At 46.5% G+C, this 17,142-nt stretch overlaps 2 protein-coding genes across 4 annotated transcripts in view; one reads left to right on the top strand and one right to left on the bottom strand.

Annotated features, from left to right (window-relative positions):
- Nucleotides 1-7,008: 7,008 nt before the first annotated feature.
- LOC135895829 (globin-like) lies at nt 7,009-7,449 on the bottom strand. The gene has a single exon (XM_065424030.1). The coding sequence runs from the start codon at nt 7,447-7,449 to the stop codon at nt 7,009-7,011; it is 441 nt and encodes a 146-aa protein (XP_065280102.1).
- Nucleotides 7,450-13,020: 5,571 nt separating this feature from the next.
- The window catches only part of LOC135895845 (carboxypeptidase Q-like), a 44,974-nt gene continuing 40,852 nt past the window's right edge, over nt 13,021-17,142 (top strand). The window contains exon 1 of one of the 3 annotated variants that reach the window (XM_070532954.1): nt 13,021-13,233. The gene's annotated coding sequence lies outside the window, so the exon portion shown is untranslated. Of the gene's footprint in view, nt 13,234-16,386; nt 16,574-17,142 lie in introns of those variants that run through there. The other 2 variants (XM_070532953.1, XM_070532952.1) reach the window with 2 other exon arrangements.

The following is a 17,142-nucleotide window of genomic DNA, read 5'->3' as shown; positions in this document are numbered from 1 at the left end:
AAAGAAGCTTTTTAAGCTTTATATATTTTTCACAGTGTGTCGCGGCGAGCACGTGTGTTTCTTTAATGGTTGCGCTGTGTGCCATTGCCATGCGTGCGGGGCAGCCTGCCTCGCAAATCTAGCAGCTATGGCTCCGGTCGTGCTGCGCTATGATTTCGGAAGTATTAGTTGGCCTGAAGACTTTCCATATTTCTCTGGCTAGACATAAAAAATTAAGATGTTACTTCGCCATAGTAGTCAGTGGAGAAGAAAGCTTTATCGCATCAGCTGACTCGCGCAAGCAAGGGTTTGAGTGCTCCGCTGCTGGATCGGTAACAACGTTGGCTACATTTAGCACTAATTACGTAAATTTACCGCATGCATCTCAGCGCCGAGTCCTCATCCGCATGCGCATTTTAAATAACACATAGGTGGCTTAGTCGCCCGTGCGCCGGCAGTATGCGCACACAACTCGTATTACAAGGCAGCTTCCCTCCCACATAATTCTTGGCAGTGAACGGATAATATTTACTTTTCGTATCGTTCGCTTCGTGCGGTGGCATTGGAAAGGGCTTGGCGGTGGTATTGCGAAGAAAAAATGGTTGGTACATATATGCCGGATGGTGCATGCTATTGCTCATTTTGTTTCCGACGAAATGCCGACTGCATATTCTGCTGTTTGGTACTGGCTGCCACGGCTGACCGTCTTCACTATCGAATAAACCAAGCACACACGCGAAATTCGATTTAGAAACCAGCCCGACACCGCTCGACAGGGCGACAAGACAGGAACTTACTCCGCTAGCCTGACTGCTTGGATCCAACGCCACCTCCGTTCTTGTTCGTAGGGCTTAGATGGAAAGACGAAGACGAAAGACGAAGAAGACGAGTTCTTGATCAGCTGCTAGTCCTGCTTCGCTCTGGTTTTTTCGGTTAAATTTGTGCGTACCGACGCCCCCGAGGCGGGTACGATATCAAAAGCAATGACGGACGTTCCGCCTCCTCTGCCGCCAAGGTTGGGGGCTGGCCTTCAAGCTGCAAGTCGGTCTGCTGTGCTCGACCACCTCAACGCGACTCTGCCAAGGTCATCGAGCTACTCAGACATCGACGACATGGATTCTGACGGCGGATATACCGAGGTCACAAATCGTCGGTTGAAGAGGAAACTTCGTAGGACATCAAGCGTGAGTGAGCTTAACTACAATAAGCCGCCCACACAGCAAGCGTACACAATCGCCTACATCCCCGTCGCTGCTACAGGCAACCTCAATTCCCTCAATAGGCAAACTCTCACTGCCTATCTCGAGAGGCTGGCTCCAGGGAAAATCAAAGAGGTCCGAATTAATCCCAGAAGAAACATACTTACTGTTGATGTGACTACACGAACCATCCTCGACACTTTGAAAGCTGTAACTGAGCTAGGAAATATACTTGTCCGCTCATTCATCATACATGGAGGCAGCACCACCGCCGGTGTTATCTACGATGTCGATACAGATATTGATAATGATGGTCTCCCAACGCTAATCTCCTCAACTGTCCATATCACAGACATACACCGTTTTGGACAGTCGAGGTGCATAAAACTCATTTTTGAGGGAGAGACCTAACCAACACATGTAAAAGTGGGTTATGTGCGACATCCTGTCCGTCCATACATCCCTAGGCCCTTGCAGTGCCGTAAATGCCAGAAAATCGGGGATGTCACTGCTGTGTGCGTGAACAGGATGACATGTCCGCGCTGTGGTGGTGATCACGATCAGTTGACGTGTGCTGGCTCTGACTTGAAGTGCCCTAACTGCGATGGGCCGCACGAGGCAACGTCGAAGGACTGTCCAAAATTAAAGACTGAAATGTCCGTGCTAAGGAAAATGGTACGAGATCGATCTACGCACAGAGAAGCGGCTACCAAGGTCCACCGCCGCCAGAGGCGCTCACGTAATCGAAGAAGGAGATCAGCATCGACAACAGGACAACCTGTACTCCAGGAAAAGTCGTCGCGCGCTCATGCTAGTCCTCAAACGTCACAGGCACCTTTAACCATGTCTATTCTTCTAAACACCAAGGACACTACAATATGGCCTTCCCTGCCATCTCGGAGTACAGAAGTGCAGCCGGAACGCCAGCGTGAACATGAACCTTCATCGTCGGATGGGCAAATCAAGGCAATGCTTGCACAGTTGATTCGTCCCTTGCGAATGCTGCTCATCGGAGTTAAGACGCCCGTTGCCAAGGCTGCGGTGCAAATTCTCGACGCACTAGAACCAGTGCTTGCTGCTGTATAAAAGCTAGTAAACGCCATGGCATCATCAACTTCAAGGTTGTCACTACAGGAAAGGATAAGCGGTTACGTAATATTCCAGTGGAACGCACGAGGTCTACGGGGTCGCCTGGGAGATTTTAAACAGAGAGTGCTCAAGCATCGGTTTCCAGTTATCGTGATATGCGAGCCGAATATGACATCGCCATTTAGACTCTCTGGATATGAACAATTCGCGTCTGGGACAAGTGGAAATACTAGCAAAGTTTTACTGTGTGTGCGATGTGACCTCACGTATTCGCTAAACCAAGCTCCGGTGCATAGCAGCAACGAGTACGTCTCTATAACACTGAAGCTAAAGCGCCGGATAATCTCGATCATCGGTGGCTATATTTCTCCCAGAGGAAGATTTGACTCTGGACACCTGAAACTTGTTCTTGACACTTGCCAAGGACCTCATATTATTGTAGGTGATTTCAACGCGCACCACCATCTTTGGGGTAGTAGGATCACAAATCTTCGAGGAAAAGAACTTCTTAACTTCACAAGCAGCAATGATCTTGACATCCTGAACGATGGCTCACCAACATTTCTTCGTGGCACAACGTACAGCAGTTGCCTCGATTTAGCTATCGCTTCACGATGTCTTTCGTCTTCTGCTGCCTGGTGTACAGATGCTGAAACGTATGGCAGTGATCACCTACCTACTTATGTACAACTGAAATGGTTTACAAGACTTCCAAGTTCTCATACGCGACGCACTGACTGGGATTCTTTTCAGAACAAGCTAGAAGGATCCTGCAACTGTGTAATTTCACCGAAAGAGATTGAAGAGCGCATTAGAGCAGCAATGCGCGCAACAACACGCATCATCCAAACATCAAATTCAAGAACATCCATTGACGTTATATATGAAGAGCTGCGGGCAGTCCGACGTCGCGCCGAGAGGAAATACAGGCGAACTAAACTGATATCAGACTTGAGGACGGCACGCCGTGTGCAAAAGAAAATTCAAAGATACTTAGACAAGCTCGACAGACAACGTTGGAGGTCCTTTTGCACCAGCCTGGACCCACGAAAACCGTTGTCCACAATATGGCATGTTGTACGAGCACTACCATCTCCTCCACAACAGCTACGTCCCTTCCGAGCTTTGGCTATCATCCAGACGCGCAGTGAGAAGGAAATCGCGGAAGATTTCTGCATACACCTCTCTGGATCTGCAACATCGATAGCTTCAGTGCTCAGGTGTGCTCCTCCAACAATGGACGATCGTCTCGACCTCCCATTCACGCTGCAAGAGCTACGTGCAGCGATTTCCTCTTCAAGACACTCAAGTGCGCCTGGTCCTGATGGCATTACCTATTCTACCTTGCGCCATCTAGGCCCTCGAGCGACTGAAGAGCTCCTGGCTTTATACAATCTCTCGTGGTCCTCGGGAACTGTGCCTGCACATTGGAAGACAAGCAAAATCGTGGCATTATTGAAACCAGGCAAGACACCCCATACTATGCTTTCCTACAGACCTGTGGCGCTTGCCAGTTGCATAGGTAAAACCATGGAACACATGGTTTTGACGCGCCTGGAGTGGTTTTTGGAGAAACTTAATATATATCCAGACGTAATGACAGGTTTCCGAAAGGGTAGGTCGTCAATCGACAGCGTCATTGACCTAGTAACAACTGTTGAACATCAGAAACGTCGCCGTCGATTAACGGCTGCTGTCTTTCTAGATATCAAGGGTGCTTTTGACAACGTTCTACATGATGCAATTTTAGATGCCCTAGAAGAATGTGGCGTCGGGGGACGTATGCATCAATGGATAGCCAGCTATCTTCAAGAGAGAACGATATTCATGACAACTCCAGACGGTGAAACAAAGAACCACTCCGTCTATCGTGGAGTGCCTCAAGGAGGTGTATTGAGCCCAACCTTATTTAACATCGTTCTCATTGGACTGGTCAAAGAACATGCAGGCACAGTCTCGGCCTCTGTGTACGCAGATGACATCTGTATATGGACCACGAGCTTAACGCGCTTGCAAGTGCAAACGAAGCTGCAGCGCGCGGTGTCGATAACGTCGACATACCTAAACAGTCGCGGACTGCAGCTCTCACCGGACAAAAGTGTGTCCATGGCATTTACAGGGAAGTCAATGGCCTGCTACCCCGTTATGCTTGATGGGAAGATTATACCTTCAGTAACCCATTACAAGTTTCTCGGAGTCATCATCGACCGTGACTTATCTTGGTCGAAGCACCTCTCCGGATTAAGAAAAAAGCTAGACAGCTTTACTCAGATCATTCGACATATCTATGGAAAATCATGGGGCCCATCCAAGTCATCTCTTCTGCAGCTCTACCAGGCACTTTTTGTTGGCTACTTCCGCTACAGTGCGCCTGTACTTTCTCGGATTTGTACAACTGCTGTACGCACACTTGAAAGTGCTCAGGCTCGCGCACTGAGAATTTGCCTTGGACAACCACGCTGTGCGTCTACTTGGGGCACGATTGCAGAGGCACGTGCGTGCCCAGCTCGAGTTTATCTGCAACATGAGCCATTGCGAGTGCATCTAAGGCTACTGACCAGACACAGGAATCATCCACTCACGAACGTCACAAGCGTACGGTCTGTGTCTGCCTACTCAGAAGCCGTGCTGTCGCAGCAAGACTTATTGCCGTCGGACTTCCAACCATATGACATACTCCAAGTTCCACTCTGGACGATGGCAAAGCCAACGGTGAGACTCTCAATCCCTGGAATAACGAAGAAGTCGAAGATGCCGCTTGCTGGGCTCACGCATTTTGCGCTATCATACATTGCTTACATGTAGAGATATTACGAACATGTTTTTACAGATGGTTCTGTGACACAGACCTCTTCTGCGGCGGCCTACACGGTGCCAGGAATGGGAATCGCACAACGATTCAAGATAGGACACAGGACGTCGTCTACAGCAGCTGAGTTGACCGGAGTTCGAGAAGCAGTTCGCTGCATACTGCAACAGAGTCTCGAGAAGTGGACAGTGTTCTGTGACTCAAAACCAGCACTGCAACTCATCAGCAATTATATGAGTGACAGAACCGCATATAGTCCTCTGGTACATGACATCATGTCTCTACTTGCTGACGCGTCTCACTCCGGGCATACCATCGTGCTGCAGTGGATTCCTGGCCATTGTGGAATAGCTGGAAACGAACAGGCTGACGCGGAAGCAAAAAGGCGCACACTGACGGAACTATTATAAAAATTCATTTTTCCCGGTATGACATTAACGCCCTGCTCCATACCTCCCTTAAAACTTCTACGGCACGACATTGGGACAACCCCGAACATCGACAAGAGCGTCTTCATAGACTTGACTCTGGATTACAATTCCGGCTTCCACTTCGGTTGCGGAGAAGCCAGGAAACACTCATTCATCGATTACGGCTGGGTGTGGCATACACCCACCGATACCTTCACAAGATTGGACAAGCACAGGACCCTGAATGTAGCATCTGTCACACTCTCGAGACAATAGCTCACGTACTTTGTGTGTGCCCTCAATATGCGGCCGAACGAAGAACACTCAAATCAATAGCTGACAGCTTGGACTCCCGCCCCTTTTCAGAAGAAAAGCTTTTGGGCGCGTGGAGGAGTGTTCACTGTGCCCAACGTGCCACAAAATCACTTTTGAACTTTTTAAGTGAGACTGGTCTAGACGATCGCCTTTAGAAGCTGTGCGACGTGCAGTCAGTACGAAATGTGTTTGCGCAATAACTTTTTGGGACAATATTACTTTTTGTATGGGCAAGATTACCCTTACGGGTATGCGTCTTCAGGGCGCACCCGCATATTGGGCAACGTGTATATAGTATCTCATTGTACCATAACATAATCACCCGCCACCTACCTTCCCTGTATTTCCCACTTCCCCTTTCCCCAGTGAGGAGTAGCAGGCTAGAGACACGCTCTCCAGGCCGACCTCTCCTCCTTTCTGTTCATTAAAATCTACTCCCTCCTCCCCCCCCCCCCCTTAGATGGAAAGACGCAGAAGGATACATCCTCCCTCATCCCGACGTAGTTGCGGCACTTGTATACGCAACAGTATCGTCGGCGTCCTTTTGTTTTCCTTCGACTTTCAGCGCACGCAATGCCACTACCAGTAGCAATTTCCGTCCGCGGGAGCGGCTGAGTTGTGAACGTTCTAGCCGCCGGGCCGGCGCTGTAGGTGCCGTGAAAACTCCAGCGCTGGTTCCCCGTGAAGGAACAGGGTCAAGAGAGAGTGGTGGACTCACCACTCGAGCTGCCTTTGGTCAAGTGGCATGGAGAATTCCGGCACCCCGCGACATGACATGGAAGCGGAATTCACTTCTAGTTGCAGTGTCTGCTAGTTTCACGAGCCAGCAAAACTAGTGCAGCGCTACGCTTTAACCGAGCTACTGAAAGGCCAAATTGCGGACGGCCGAGTCGAGCGACAACGAAACCTTTCAACTGCTCACGTCGTTGTCAAGGGTAATGTTAAGCAGTTCTTTTTCCTAAAAAATGAAATAAAAGGAATAAAACTGGATAAGTTGCATTTCCTTTCATCCTAGAATGCAATAAACGATGTTTTAATAACTAATGGTTGAGTACTGGTGAGAACATTTAAATGAGCTGTGCCTTCGTCATCGGGCAAGTACTTGAATGTCCCGCGGGAGTCTCTAATCGTGTCCTAAATTCACCTCTTTTCTCGATTACTAAGGCTCTGTTCGCGGCAATATTGACGCATTAGAGATTCTCGAGCACTAGCCTATCACTTTAGCTTGACGTAATATTGACACGTTGACAGTGTTTTCGACGGTTTCTGCACCATCTTTCTTCTGCATCAGAACCGACGCCTCGTTTCTCACGTCGAAGAGCTTCTCCCAGGCAGTGACGGGAGCTGTTTTCATGAGCGACTTCTCGCTCGCGGCCATCTCCTCAATGACGGCCTCAAAAAGTCCCTCGAAGTTCGCCGGCTTCACATTCCTCGTCGCATGGCTGAGCGCATTCTTCTGGATCAGCACGATCAGTACATCGGGGTCGTGCAGGCACTCGATCATCGCAGACAGCTGGTGGCCTACAGCGCTCGCGTGAGCCCGGAACTTGGGGTCGGTAGGCAGCGAGCGCAGGTCGCGGCCCCTGAATTGCTTGAACAGCTTCAGGTAGTCGGGGTGTTTTGTGAACATGCACATGAAGAGTAGCATTCCGTAGTCATGCTTCACGTCTCAGAACCGCTGCCAGCTGCTGCCCACCAGCTTCTCGCGGTCCGTCATGCACGTTTGCTCGTCGGCCAGACCCACTTTCACTATCGAGGCTCCCATTGCTGCTGGCCTCTTGTCGATCTTCTTCTGCTTCTTTTCCTTCTTCCATCACCGATCTAGCACGAAGATGGCAGTGATGACCTCAAAACCTGTGGCACATGCCCACTCTGAGAGACAGGCGACGAATCGGGAGGCCGGATGAAGGTGATTTGAGGGGCTTTAATTTACATTACACCTGCGAAACTTAGAGCGACGGCAAGAAGGGCAAGATTGAGATCATTGAAACTGAAATGACAATAACGAGAAAAAAGTACGAAGAAAGGCATATTTGCTAAGCAATCACAGAAGGATGTCAACGGCTGTTATGTCTTCTTTAACCATCAGCGGCAATCTTGCCAGTTCAGCAAACTGGCCGTGTACCGTTGTCCTCGCCCAGTAGCTGGGCCAATATACCATGTAATAGTAAGCTCCTTGAACTTCACTAGCGCTCGTAAGAATTGTGGTCATTGTTGTCTTATTTAGTTGTCACCACTGGCAGCATGGTGCGGCTTCAAATAATTTTCACGTAATGCTCCTGTCAATCAGTTTCAAAGCGAAAACGTCATCTGCTAGGAGCGTCGACAATGGAGAGGCAGCTTTGCTTTGCCTTCGTTAGCTGTTGCTTGGCCACGTTGACGGTTAAACTTTTACTACAGCGTGGCCTTCGAAATTGACCGGCTCGCGCAGGCTACTGGAGCGAGCGCGATGGGGACCTCTGAGGTCTGGAACGTAGACTGATCACTGGCTCAGCGTCGTGGGTCCAATATCTAAAACGGCTTGAAGTGAGCAATTATATGGACACCCTAGGCAAATTTTTTTACCGTCGTACTCGCTGTGACGCACCGCTTAAAGCCATGAAGCGATGTTATTTAACAATTAACATTTAAATAACGATGTCATTTGCTTCGTGCGATAACATTTGGATTCCACGCCGTCAGGGGATGGCAGAAAATGAGGTGGCACACGCCGCTGCCCGCGAGCATACCAGCCGGGCTTTCCTGCCATCCCACACCAGGTCGGCCACCAACGTTGATGACACTGTGCTACAGCACTCCGAGCTTATGCAGCATCACCGACTCAGCAGAAGAATGTACCCTTCACCATACAAGATTTTCAGCAAAAAGGAAGAAGCCATCTTCCGCATCTTGCGTACAGGGAATTTACGCACATACTATCCTACGCAGTACTCGTAAACATGCACCCACTGCGACGCCCCAGACACTCTGCTACACAGGGTCCAGCATGGCCCAGTGCATGACACATCCGCAGCAACCCCCTCCCACCCTCAGAAGATCCACAAGACGACTCCAAACAAGGACGCCCCATATAAGCACAAGAAGATCACCCAAACTCGCCGCAAGGCTGTGCCACCACTGAAACGTGGGAGGCCAAGCTTTCCTCTGACGACCTGGACGAACAACGCAGCCTTGTCGCCCGGGCCAAGGACGCAGCCCAAGCCAGAGGTTTGTAGCAATCAGGAATCTTCTCACTTAGGGTGAACCGAGTCCTGACTCGAATTATCGTTTCAGAAAATGAAAGCTTATTTTTTTTCTCTCTCCCTTACCATGTTCTCCCTTACCATGTTCTCCCTTACCTTGTTCCCCCTTGCCCTTACCTTACCTTGTTCGCCCTTACCTTGACTTATGATTAGCGGTATGATGTGTGAGAAGACTAGCAGCATAATAATAATAATAATAATTGGGACTGTTGACGGTCGCATACGTATATTTATATGAATGTAATAAGGTAACTCTTAGATCTAACGCGTAGGATAAGAATGTCAAGCTTTTACAGCTAACTATAGTCTTAAATTTAACATGGCAATGTATCACAGCACTCGGAATACATGTAACCTAGCGTAAGGTGCTTTTCCGGTGTACACTCAGGAGCCAAGCTCTTGCTTGTCACAAGGAAGTGCCGACGAGCAGTGGAATAGATCGATGATGCTATTGGTAAGTTCAAGTTTGTGCTGCTCACACGCGATCAGTGTAGGAGCCTTGAGGTGAAAAAAAGAAGAAGAAAAATCGTACAGCTGCAGTGCACGTCACAGTGGTTTTCTTGTGAACAGCCGCCGCTGCACTTGAAGCTCAATTTTATTCCGCTATTTGGTTGTTGATATTTGCTGTCATACTTCCCAAAACACCTTCAGCCTTCTGAAACAGAATCATTTTGTCGACCGGCTTTCAACAGATTCACTTCTTCATTTTGACTCGCATACTATTTGCTTGAAGCACGTGCGCAAGTCTTGCACACTGTCTCTTCAGGATTATTTTAGTGGCCCGCATCCCGTCAAAGTGGTGCTTGTTCTGTCTGCTCGAGATTTCTTGAGCTTGAGTGTCGGGTTACATAAAAGGAACGGAGCCATTTCTTAGCGGTAGATCCACCCTCGGAATCTGCGCAATACGCTCAATAAGTGCTCCTCGAAATGGGGCTCGCACACGATTATTGCGCTTGAAACACTTTTTCAGCTCGGAGAGGTGCAAGCTCACGTTTCTCGCAAAGTTCTGAGTCTAGTGGCGTCGAATTTAGTGATATTTTAGCCCGTGGCTTGCAGGTTTGTAGCCGAACGTACGATTCGATACGAAGTAAGTGCTGCACCTCCGGCTAGCTTTTTTTTGTGCAGGAACACTTTGCTCTGTCGCGAAGCCTAAAATGTTTCGAATTCACGAACCTCACCCAGAGTATCCACTTCACTCCTTAAACTTTTAAGTCACTGGAACACGGAGAATTATCGCGATTGCAATCGCAGTGCACCATGCCGTCAGCGTGCTAACAGACGATATAAATGACCGCTTTTGAAAATTACTCATTACAGCACGAAACATCAAACTTTTATGCACTCTCACAACATAATTGAACCATTTTGTTTTCCCGTTTTACTGTGAAAACCAATTATTTTAAATACAACAGGCATGAAACAACAACATATCCAGTAGCTGGCGGCGCGCGCATCACGATCGGCCTCTGACCGCAGCGCCACTCCTGTTTCGACGACGCGAAGCAGTGGACGACGCCGGTCCGCGCAGGTACCCATCTAGCCACCGTATCAAATACTCTGGCCGACGCTTCGATTGGCGGACTTATCTCATAATGCAGCCCAGTAACTTCAGCCAGTGTCATGTTTAGGCACGCCCCATCGGAACAATTACCATAGTTTTCAGGTAAGCGCAGTCTATCTTCAAGTGAAATAGACTATTATTAGAGTCGCCTTTTTGCCAAAATGCCATTTTCCGCATTGCAGGACACAAATGACCTGGACTTCAATGTATCTTGTCACACACTTTGCGAAGGCATTCGTCGAAACTGATGTCATCCTCAGAGCTCGCTTCAAGAGTATGTGGCTTGTATGAACTCACTGGCTACAACATGTACAGGAGCCGACAAAAATAGTTTACTCCACGCAGATTGCTACTGCAGCGGCATCGCTCGGCATTTTGGAGAGCTGAAGCACGAAACACTGACACGAGTCAAGCGACACGCTTGCAGATAATAAAGGGCACCCATTGGCTGTCTCGATCCCAGATGCTGCCGGTAGATGGCGCTGCGATGCAGCTTGCCGTTGCTCCGGCTCCCGCTGCGTGGAGTATACCACTTTTGTCGGCGCCTGTACATGGCCACACGTGGCGCAATGTAATTAGCGCATCAAATGGAACTAACGCAGGCCTCCATTTTTGGTCAACACCCTAAATATGGAATGTCGAAAAAAAACTTTCTTGAAATGTATGCAAATAAAAAAACGCATTCCTTTGCTAACGGATCCGGCATGCTATTAGGTTATGATGATTGTCGCAAGTATGCTCAGCGTTAACTCGTAACCGCCTTAATCGACACCTCTCGATCCGCCATTCAATTCCTCCCACACTGCACTGTTCTCGATTTTGTATTCAATATGTTAATATCTGATGGTTCGCACTATCAGCTCGGCCAGAAGTTCAACCCATTAATTGATCTGGCGGGATGCTGCACATATACATATTCTGCATATGTCCATATGCATATGCAGTTGTGTACATATGCTGCAATATAGGGCCTAGAATAAAGTGGCCGTGAGGAAACAGAGGTCTGATTCATATGAGGCCAAACAACGTCCTTACATCTAAGAATCGCCGCGGCTTCCCTAAATTACATTTCTTGAAATATATTTACCCCATATCAGAGCAAACAAAGTATAGGTGAAAAAAATTATTAGTGAGATTTTATTTGTTAGTGAACTGCGAATTTGGATTACCTTAGCACTTATGACGTGCCTCTGCGAACGATCCCGCTCAAGGATGACAATTGTATTCGATAGAATAAGCGATATTTCTCATTCAGTATAACTAATTTTAAAACACATTATATAAGGTGATCCTTTCTAAGGGTTATGGAATTTTTAAAAATCCTCTGGGGCAGATAACATAATTGATATCCTTGAACTAGATTATCCGAAGAGGCCGACATTACTAGCATGATAAATCAAAAAATATTTATCTAATGAATAAGAATTCTGGAATTACCTCTTCAAATAATTATTTTATCACACATATTGCAATTTACGAATTGTCGCAGGTGAGCTTGCTAGACGTATCCACTATAAATGAAGTTTAAAGATAGTTTCGCAAAGTGTGAAACGAATTACGTGGGCGTTCCAGTTACTTCTGTTCATAACAGAGTGTTTTGTTGAAAAAAGTAAGCGGAACAGTGCATTTTTGCGGAAAATTTGATGGCGCATATTTCAATACTGGTGTCATTCTGATATTCATTCTAAGTGAATACGCCTTGCAACCTCACTGGCTACAATTCGTACATTGCAAAATGTGCCGTAAGGTAATAAATGAGGGAGGTAATTGCTGAATCTCTGTTAATTAGTTGAATGTGTTTCAGTTTCTCGTTCAAGCAATGTCCACCTTTCTGAATAACACAGCTCAAGGAGTAGAATTATGCCATCCGCAACAGGCTATTTTTGGAAATACCATGAAGCTTACAAATGGTCACCCTGTAAGTATCCAGCCCACTGCATGAAATCTTGCAGTCTTCATGTTTACTGAAAATGCGATGTAGCACAATGGTTAAAACACGCGCAAAGCACTCCTTAACTATGTTCGTTGAGCGTCGTATCAGCGGTCGTTTCCTTTCACAGATAACTTTCACGATCGAAAACTTCATATCTACCCACTCACTAAGAATAATCTCGATGTCGGGTCGTTTTGCTTCTTGTTTCAAATAGGCGCACGGCCTTCACGTCATGATAACGCGATGCACGCGTGCTGTACTTATCATGGATTCTCAATATACGTATTTTGACGCAGTGAAATGGAAGAAAGACAAACAATCACTGTGTCTCCTGGGTTGTGATAGAAATTCAGTGCATGCTGCTTTTCTGTACGCATATCCCTTGGGAATGCACGATAACAAGCAAACAGCTAATGAAGAAAGATCATGGAAGAGCCCTAGGTAGTCTCCCTTTCCGCGATATCGTATCTTCAATTATAAGGGTTGTCCTCGCGCCGGCTCTCTTTCAAAGCTAGCGCTCTCACGACAGTCAAACCGTCCAGCGTGTTTGTGTGCGGTGAGCTTTGCGAAGGGGCAGCGTTACACCAAGAATACATTGCGGAACCGTCAGTCGCGAGCATGATACTCAGCTGCCTGCAACCGACCAACGCACTTGGTGAAGTGAAACAGATTTGACGCCTCGCAACAAGCTGTCTGGTGAGTAGCTTCCGGTGAACTCTAAAAAGCTCTTTGCAACTGGTTGTGTGCAAACATGATGCTCAATAATTTGGTGTTCTTGCGCATGTGATCAAAAAAATGGCACCGCGCTTGCAATCACGAGATCACTATTTTAAATGGGAAGCTTTCTGATGCTACGTTCCAAGCGACCTTTTTCTGCTGCTGTTGCTGCCACTAGATCAATGCTTAGCTTCGTATCACCGGTTTTTGTTCCACGTGAGGTAAGTTTTCTGACCAAATAGAAGTGGTGTTGCTTCTGCAAATATCCAAAACAAGAAAATATGTAGAATAGTTACGTACTCAGAATCTTCAACCAGAAACGATTGTTTACGCTCGCATGAGAGTAAGGACAGCTGCACTTGGTTACGCTGCAGGTACAGTAGTTACCCTCACCAATTGCACGATGATTCGCAAAGTAAAAGTGACCACCGTGAATAATTTGACCAACTGGAAAGATTTTTTGGGAATATACATATACGCGATCCTTTACCGAAAGCCCTTATCTGCGGGTGCCCTGTTAGTTATGCTTGCTAAAGTGTTGCTGTGCATGAAATGTCAATATTTTACGGTCAGTAGACTTCAAGCTTAGATTTTTTCCTTCACTCAAGAATAGAATGCAGCGTCTTAAGCACTGAGAAGTGCCCTAAATACAGACAGACGGTTCAAGAAAGCAGGACGTGCTCTACAGTAATAATTGTGCTTTCTCATGCCCCTACAATATCTTTAATAATCAGCAACCAGTGCATTTCATAATTTTTGTGACTGAGAGCACAGAAAAACGTGGCAAAGATTTCAAAATATTCAGGACACGAGTGCCAACCTACTTACTAAGAGAGAAGACTGCTGAAATGTGCTCATAAAAATACGCAAGACAAGGATAACTTCATCGGAAGTTGGGCACGTCGTAAAGTACGCGTCATAAAAAAACAGTTTAAACTCACAATGTTGCATTGGACATGCCGTCGATACTCAAGGGGGTTCGATTGGAATAGGCAAAGCATTGAATAAGAATGCAATGTATGATAATCATACACTATAAAAGATAGTTTACGCCCATTTGCGTTTTCCCGAATAACCTACAATTATCAGCAATACTTCGTGCGGGACCTCTCTTATTACAAAGCCCTTTACCTTACTTTTCTGTCAGAAACGGTATGTTGAGCTGGTACATTCGCGACGGCAAAGGTCAGTGCGTCAGAAATAAAAACGCACGCAGGATGAAGGATACTTTTTGGTGTCGAACAAGATAACAAACCAAAGCGTGGAGCTATGGCGGACAATAGTAAATGCGCGATTCGATGGATGGAAAAATTTATTCACCGTCCTGGGATGCGCGATCCGCCGCACCCACGTTGGGGCGGGCAGGCCGAGCCTGGCCGCCGCATCGTGGGCTCTCTGGACGGCTCAGATTTGGCCCCGGTAGTGGGGCCTTAGCAGTGACGTATTCCACCTTGGCTGGTCTGCTTGATCTGTGCCTTGTAACGAGGGGCATCGCCAGAGCATATGTTCTAAGTTCTAAGTTAATTTCTGATGGTTCGCACTATCAGCTCGGCCAGAAGTTCAACCCATTAATTGATCTGGCGGGATGCTGCACATATACATATTCTGCATATGTGCATATGCATATGCAGTTGTGCACATATGCTGCAATATGGGGCCTAGAATAAAGTGGCCGTGAGGAAACACTAGAGGTCTGATTCATATGAGGCCAAACAACGCCCTTACATTTAATAATCGCCGCGGCTTCCCTAAATTACATTTCTTAAAATATATTTACCCCACATCAGAGCAAACAAAGTATAGGTGAAAAAAATTATTAGTAAGATTTTGTTTGTTAGTGAACTGCGAATTTGGATTACCATAGCACTTGTAACGCGCCTCTGCGAACGATCCCGCTCAAGGATGACAATTGCATTCGATAGAATAAGCGATATTTCTCATTCAGTATAACTAATTTTAAAACACATTCTATAAGGTGATCCTTTCTAAGGGTTATGGAATTTTTAAAAATCCTCTGTGGCAGATAACATAATTGATATCCTTGAGCTAGATTATCCGAAGAGGCGGACATTACTAGCTTGATAAATCAAAAAAATAATTACCTATTGAATCAGAATTCTAGAATTACCTCTTCAATTAATTATTTTATGACACATATTGCAATTTACGAATTGTTGCAGGTGATCTTGCTAGACGTATCCACTATAAATGAAGTTTAAAGATAGTTTCTCAAAGTGTGAAACGTATTACATGGGCGTTCCAGTTACTTCTGTTCATAAAAGAGTGTTTTGTTGAAAAAAGTAAGCGGAACAGTGCATATTTGCGGAAAGTTCGATGGCGCATATCTCAATACTGGTGTCATTCTGATATTCATTCTAAGTGTATACGCTTGCAACCTCACCGGCTACAATTCGTACATTGCAAAATGTGCCGTAAGGTAATAAATGAGGGAGGTAATTGCTGAATCTCTGTTCATTAGTTGGATGTGTTTCAATTTCTCGTTCAAGCAATGTCCGCCTCTCTCAATAACACATCTCAAGGACTAGAATTATGCCATCCGCAACAGGTTATTTTTAGAAATAATGTGAAGCTTAAAAATGGTCACCCTGTATGTATCCAGCCCACTGCATGAACTCTTGCGGTCTTCATGTTTACTGAAAGTGCGATGTAGCACAATGGTTAAAACACGTGCAAAGCACTCCTTAACTCTGTTTGTTGAGCGTCGTATCAGCAGTCGTTTTCCTCCATAGATAACTTTCCCGATAGAAAACTTCATATCTACCCACTGACTAAAAATAATCTGCATGTCGGGCCGCTTTGCTGCTTCTTTCAAATAGGCGAACGGCCCCCACGTCACGATAACGCGATGCACGCGTGCCGTACTTAACATGGATTCTCAATATAAGTATTTTGACGCAGTGAAATGGGAGAAAGACAAACAATCACTGTGTATCCTTGGTTGTGCTAGAAAATCAGTGCATGCTGCTCTTCTGTACGCACATCCCTTGGGAATGCACGATAACAAGCAAACAGGTAATGAAGAAAGATTGCTGAAGAGCCCTAGGTAGTCTCCCTTTCCGCGATATCGTATCTTCAATGATAAGGGTTGTCCTCGTACCGGCTCTCTTTCAAAGCTAGCGCTCTCGCGACAGTCGAACCGTCCAGCGTGGTTGTGTGCGGTGAGCTTTGCGAAGGGGCAGCGTTACACCCAGACTACGTTACGGAACCATCAGTCGCGAGCATGATACTCAGCTGTCTGCACCCGACCAACGCACTTGGTGAAGTGAAACAGATTTGACGCCTCGCAACAAGCTGTCTGGTGAGTAGCTTCCGGTGAACTCTAAAAAGCTCTTTTCGGCTGGTTGTGCGCAAATATAATGCTCAATCATTTGGTGTTCTTGCGCAAGTGAGAAAAAAAATGCCACCGTGCTTGCAATCACAAGATCACTATTTCAAATGGGAAGCTTTCTGATGCTACGTTCCAAGTCACCTTTTTATGCTGCTGCTGCTGCCACTAGATCCATGCTTAGCTTCGTATCACCGATTTTTATTCCACGTGAGCTAAGTTTTCTGAGCAAATAAGAGGGGTGTTTCTTCTGCAAATGTCGAAAACAAGAAAAAAATGTAGGCTAGTTACCTACTCAGAATCTTCAACCAAAAACTATTGTTTACGCTCGCATGATAGTAAGGACATCTGCACTTGGTTACACTGCAGGTACAATAGTTACCCTGACCTATTGCATGATACTTCGCAAAGTAAAACTGACAGCCCTGAATAATTTGACCAACTGCAAAGTTTTTTTGGGATTGTACATATACGCGATCCTTTACCGAAACCCCGTATCTGCTGCTGCCCTGCTAGTTATGCTTGCAAAAGTGTTGCTGTGC

This window comes from Dermacentor albipictus, chromosome 2 (genome assembly GCF_038994185.2).
Source record: "Dermacentor albipictus isolate Rhodes 1998 colony chromosome 2, USDA_Dalb.pri_finalv2, whole genome shotgun sequence".
NCBI lineage: Eukaryota > Metazoa > Arthropoda > Arachnida > Ixodida > Ixodidae > Dermacentor > Dermacentor albipictus.
The sequence above is the reverse complement of the archived record's forward strand: the minus strand, read 5'-3'. Positions and strand labels throughout refer to the sequence as shown.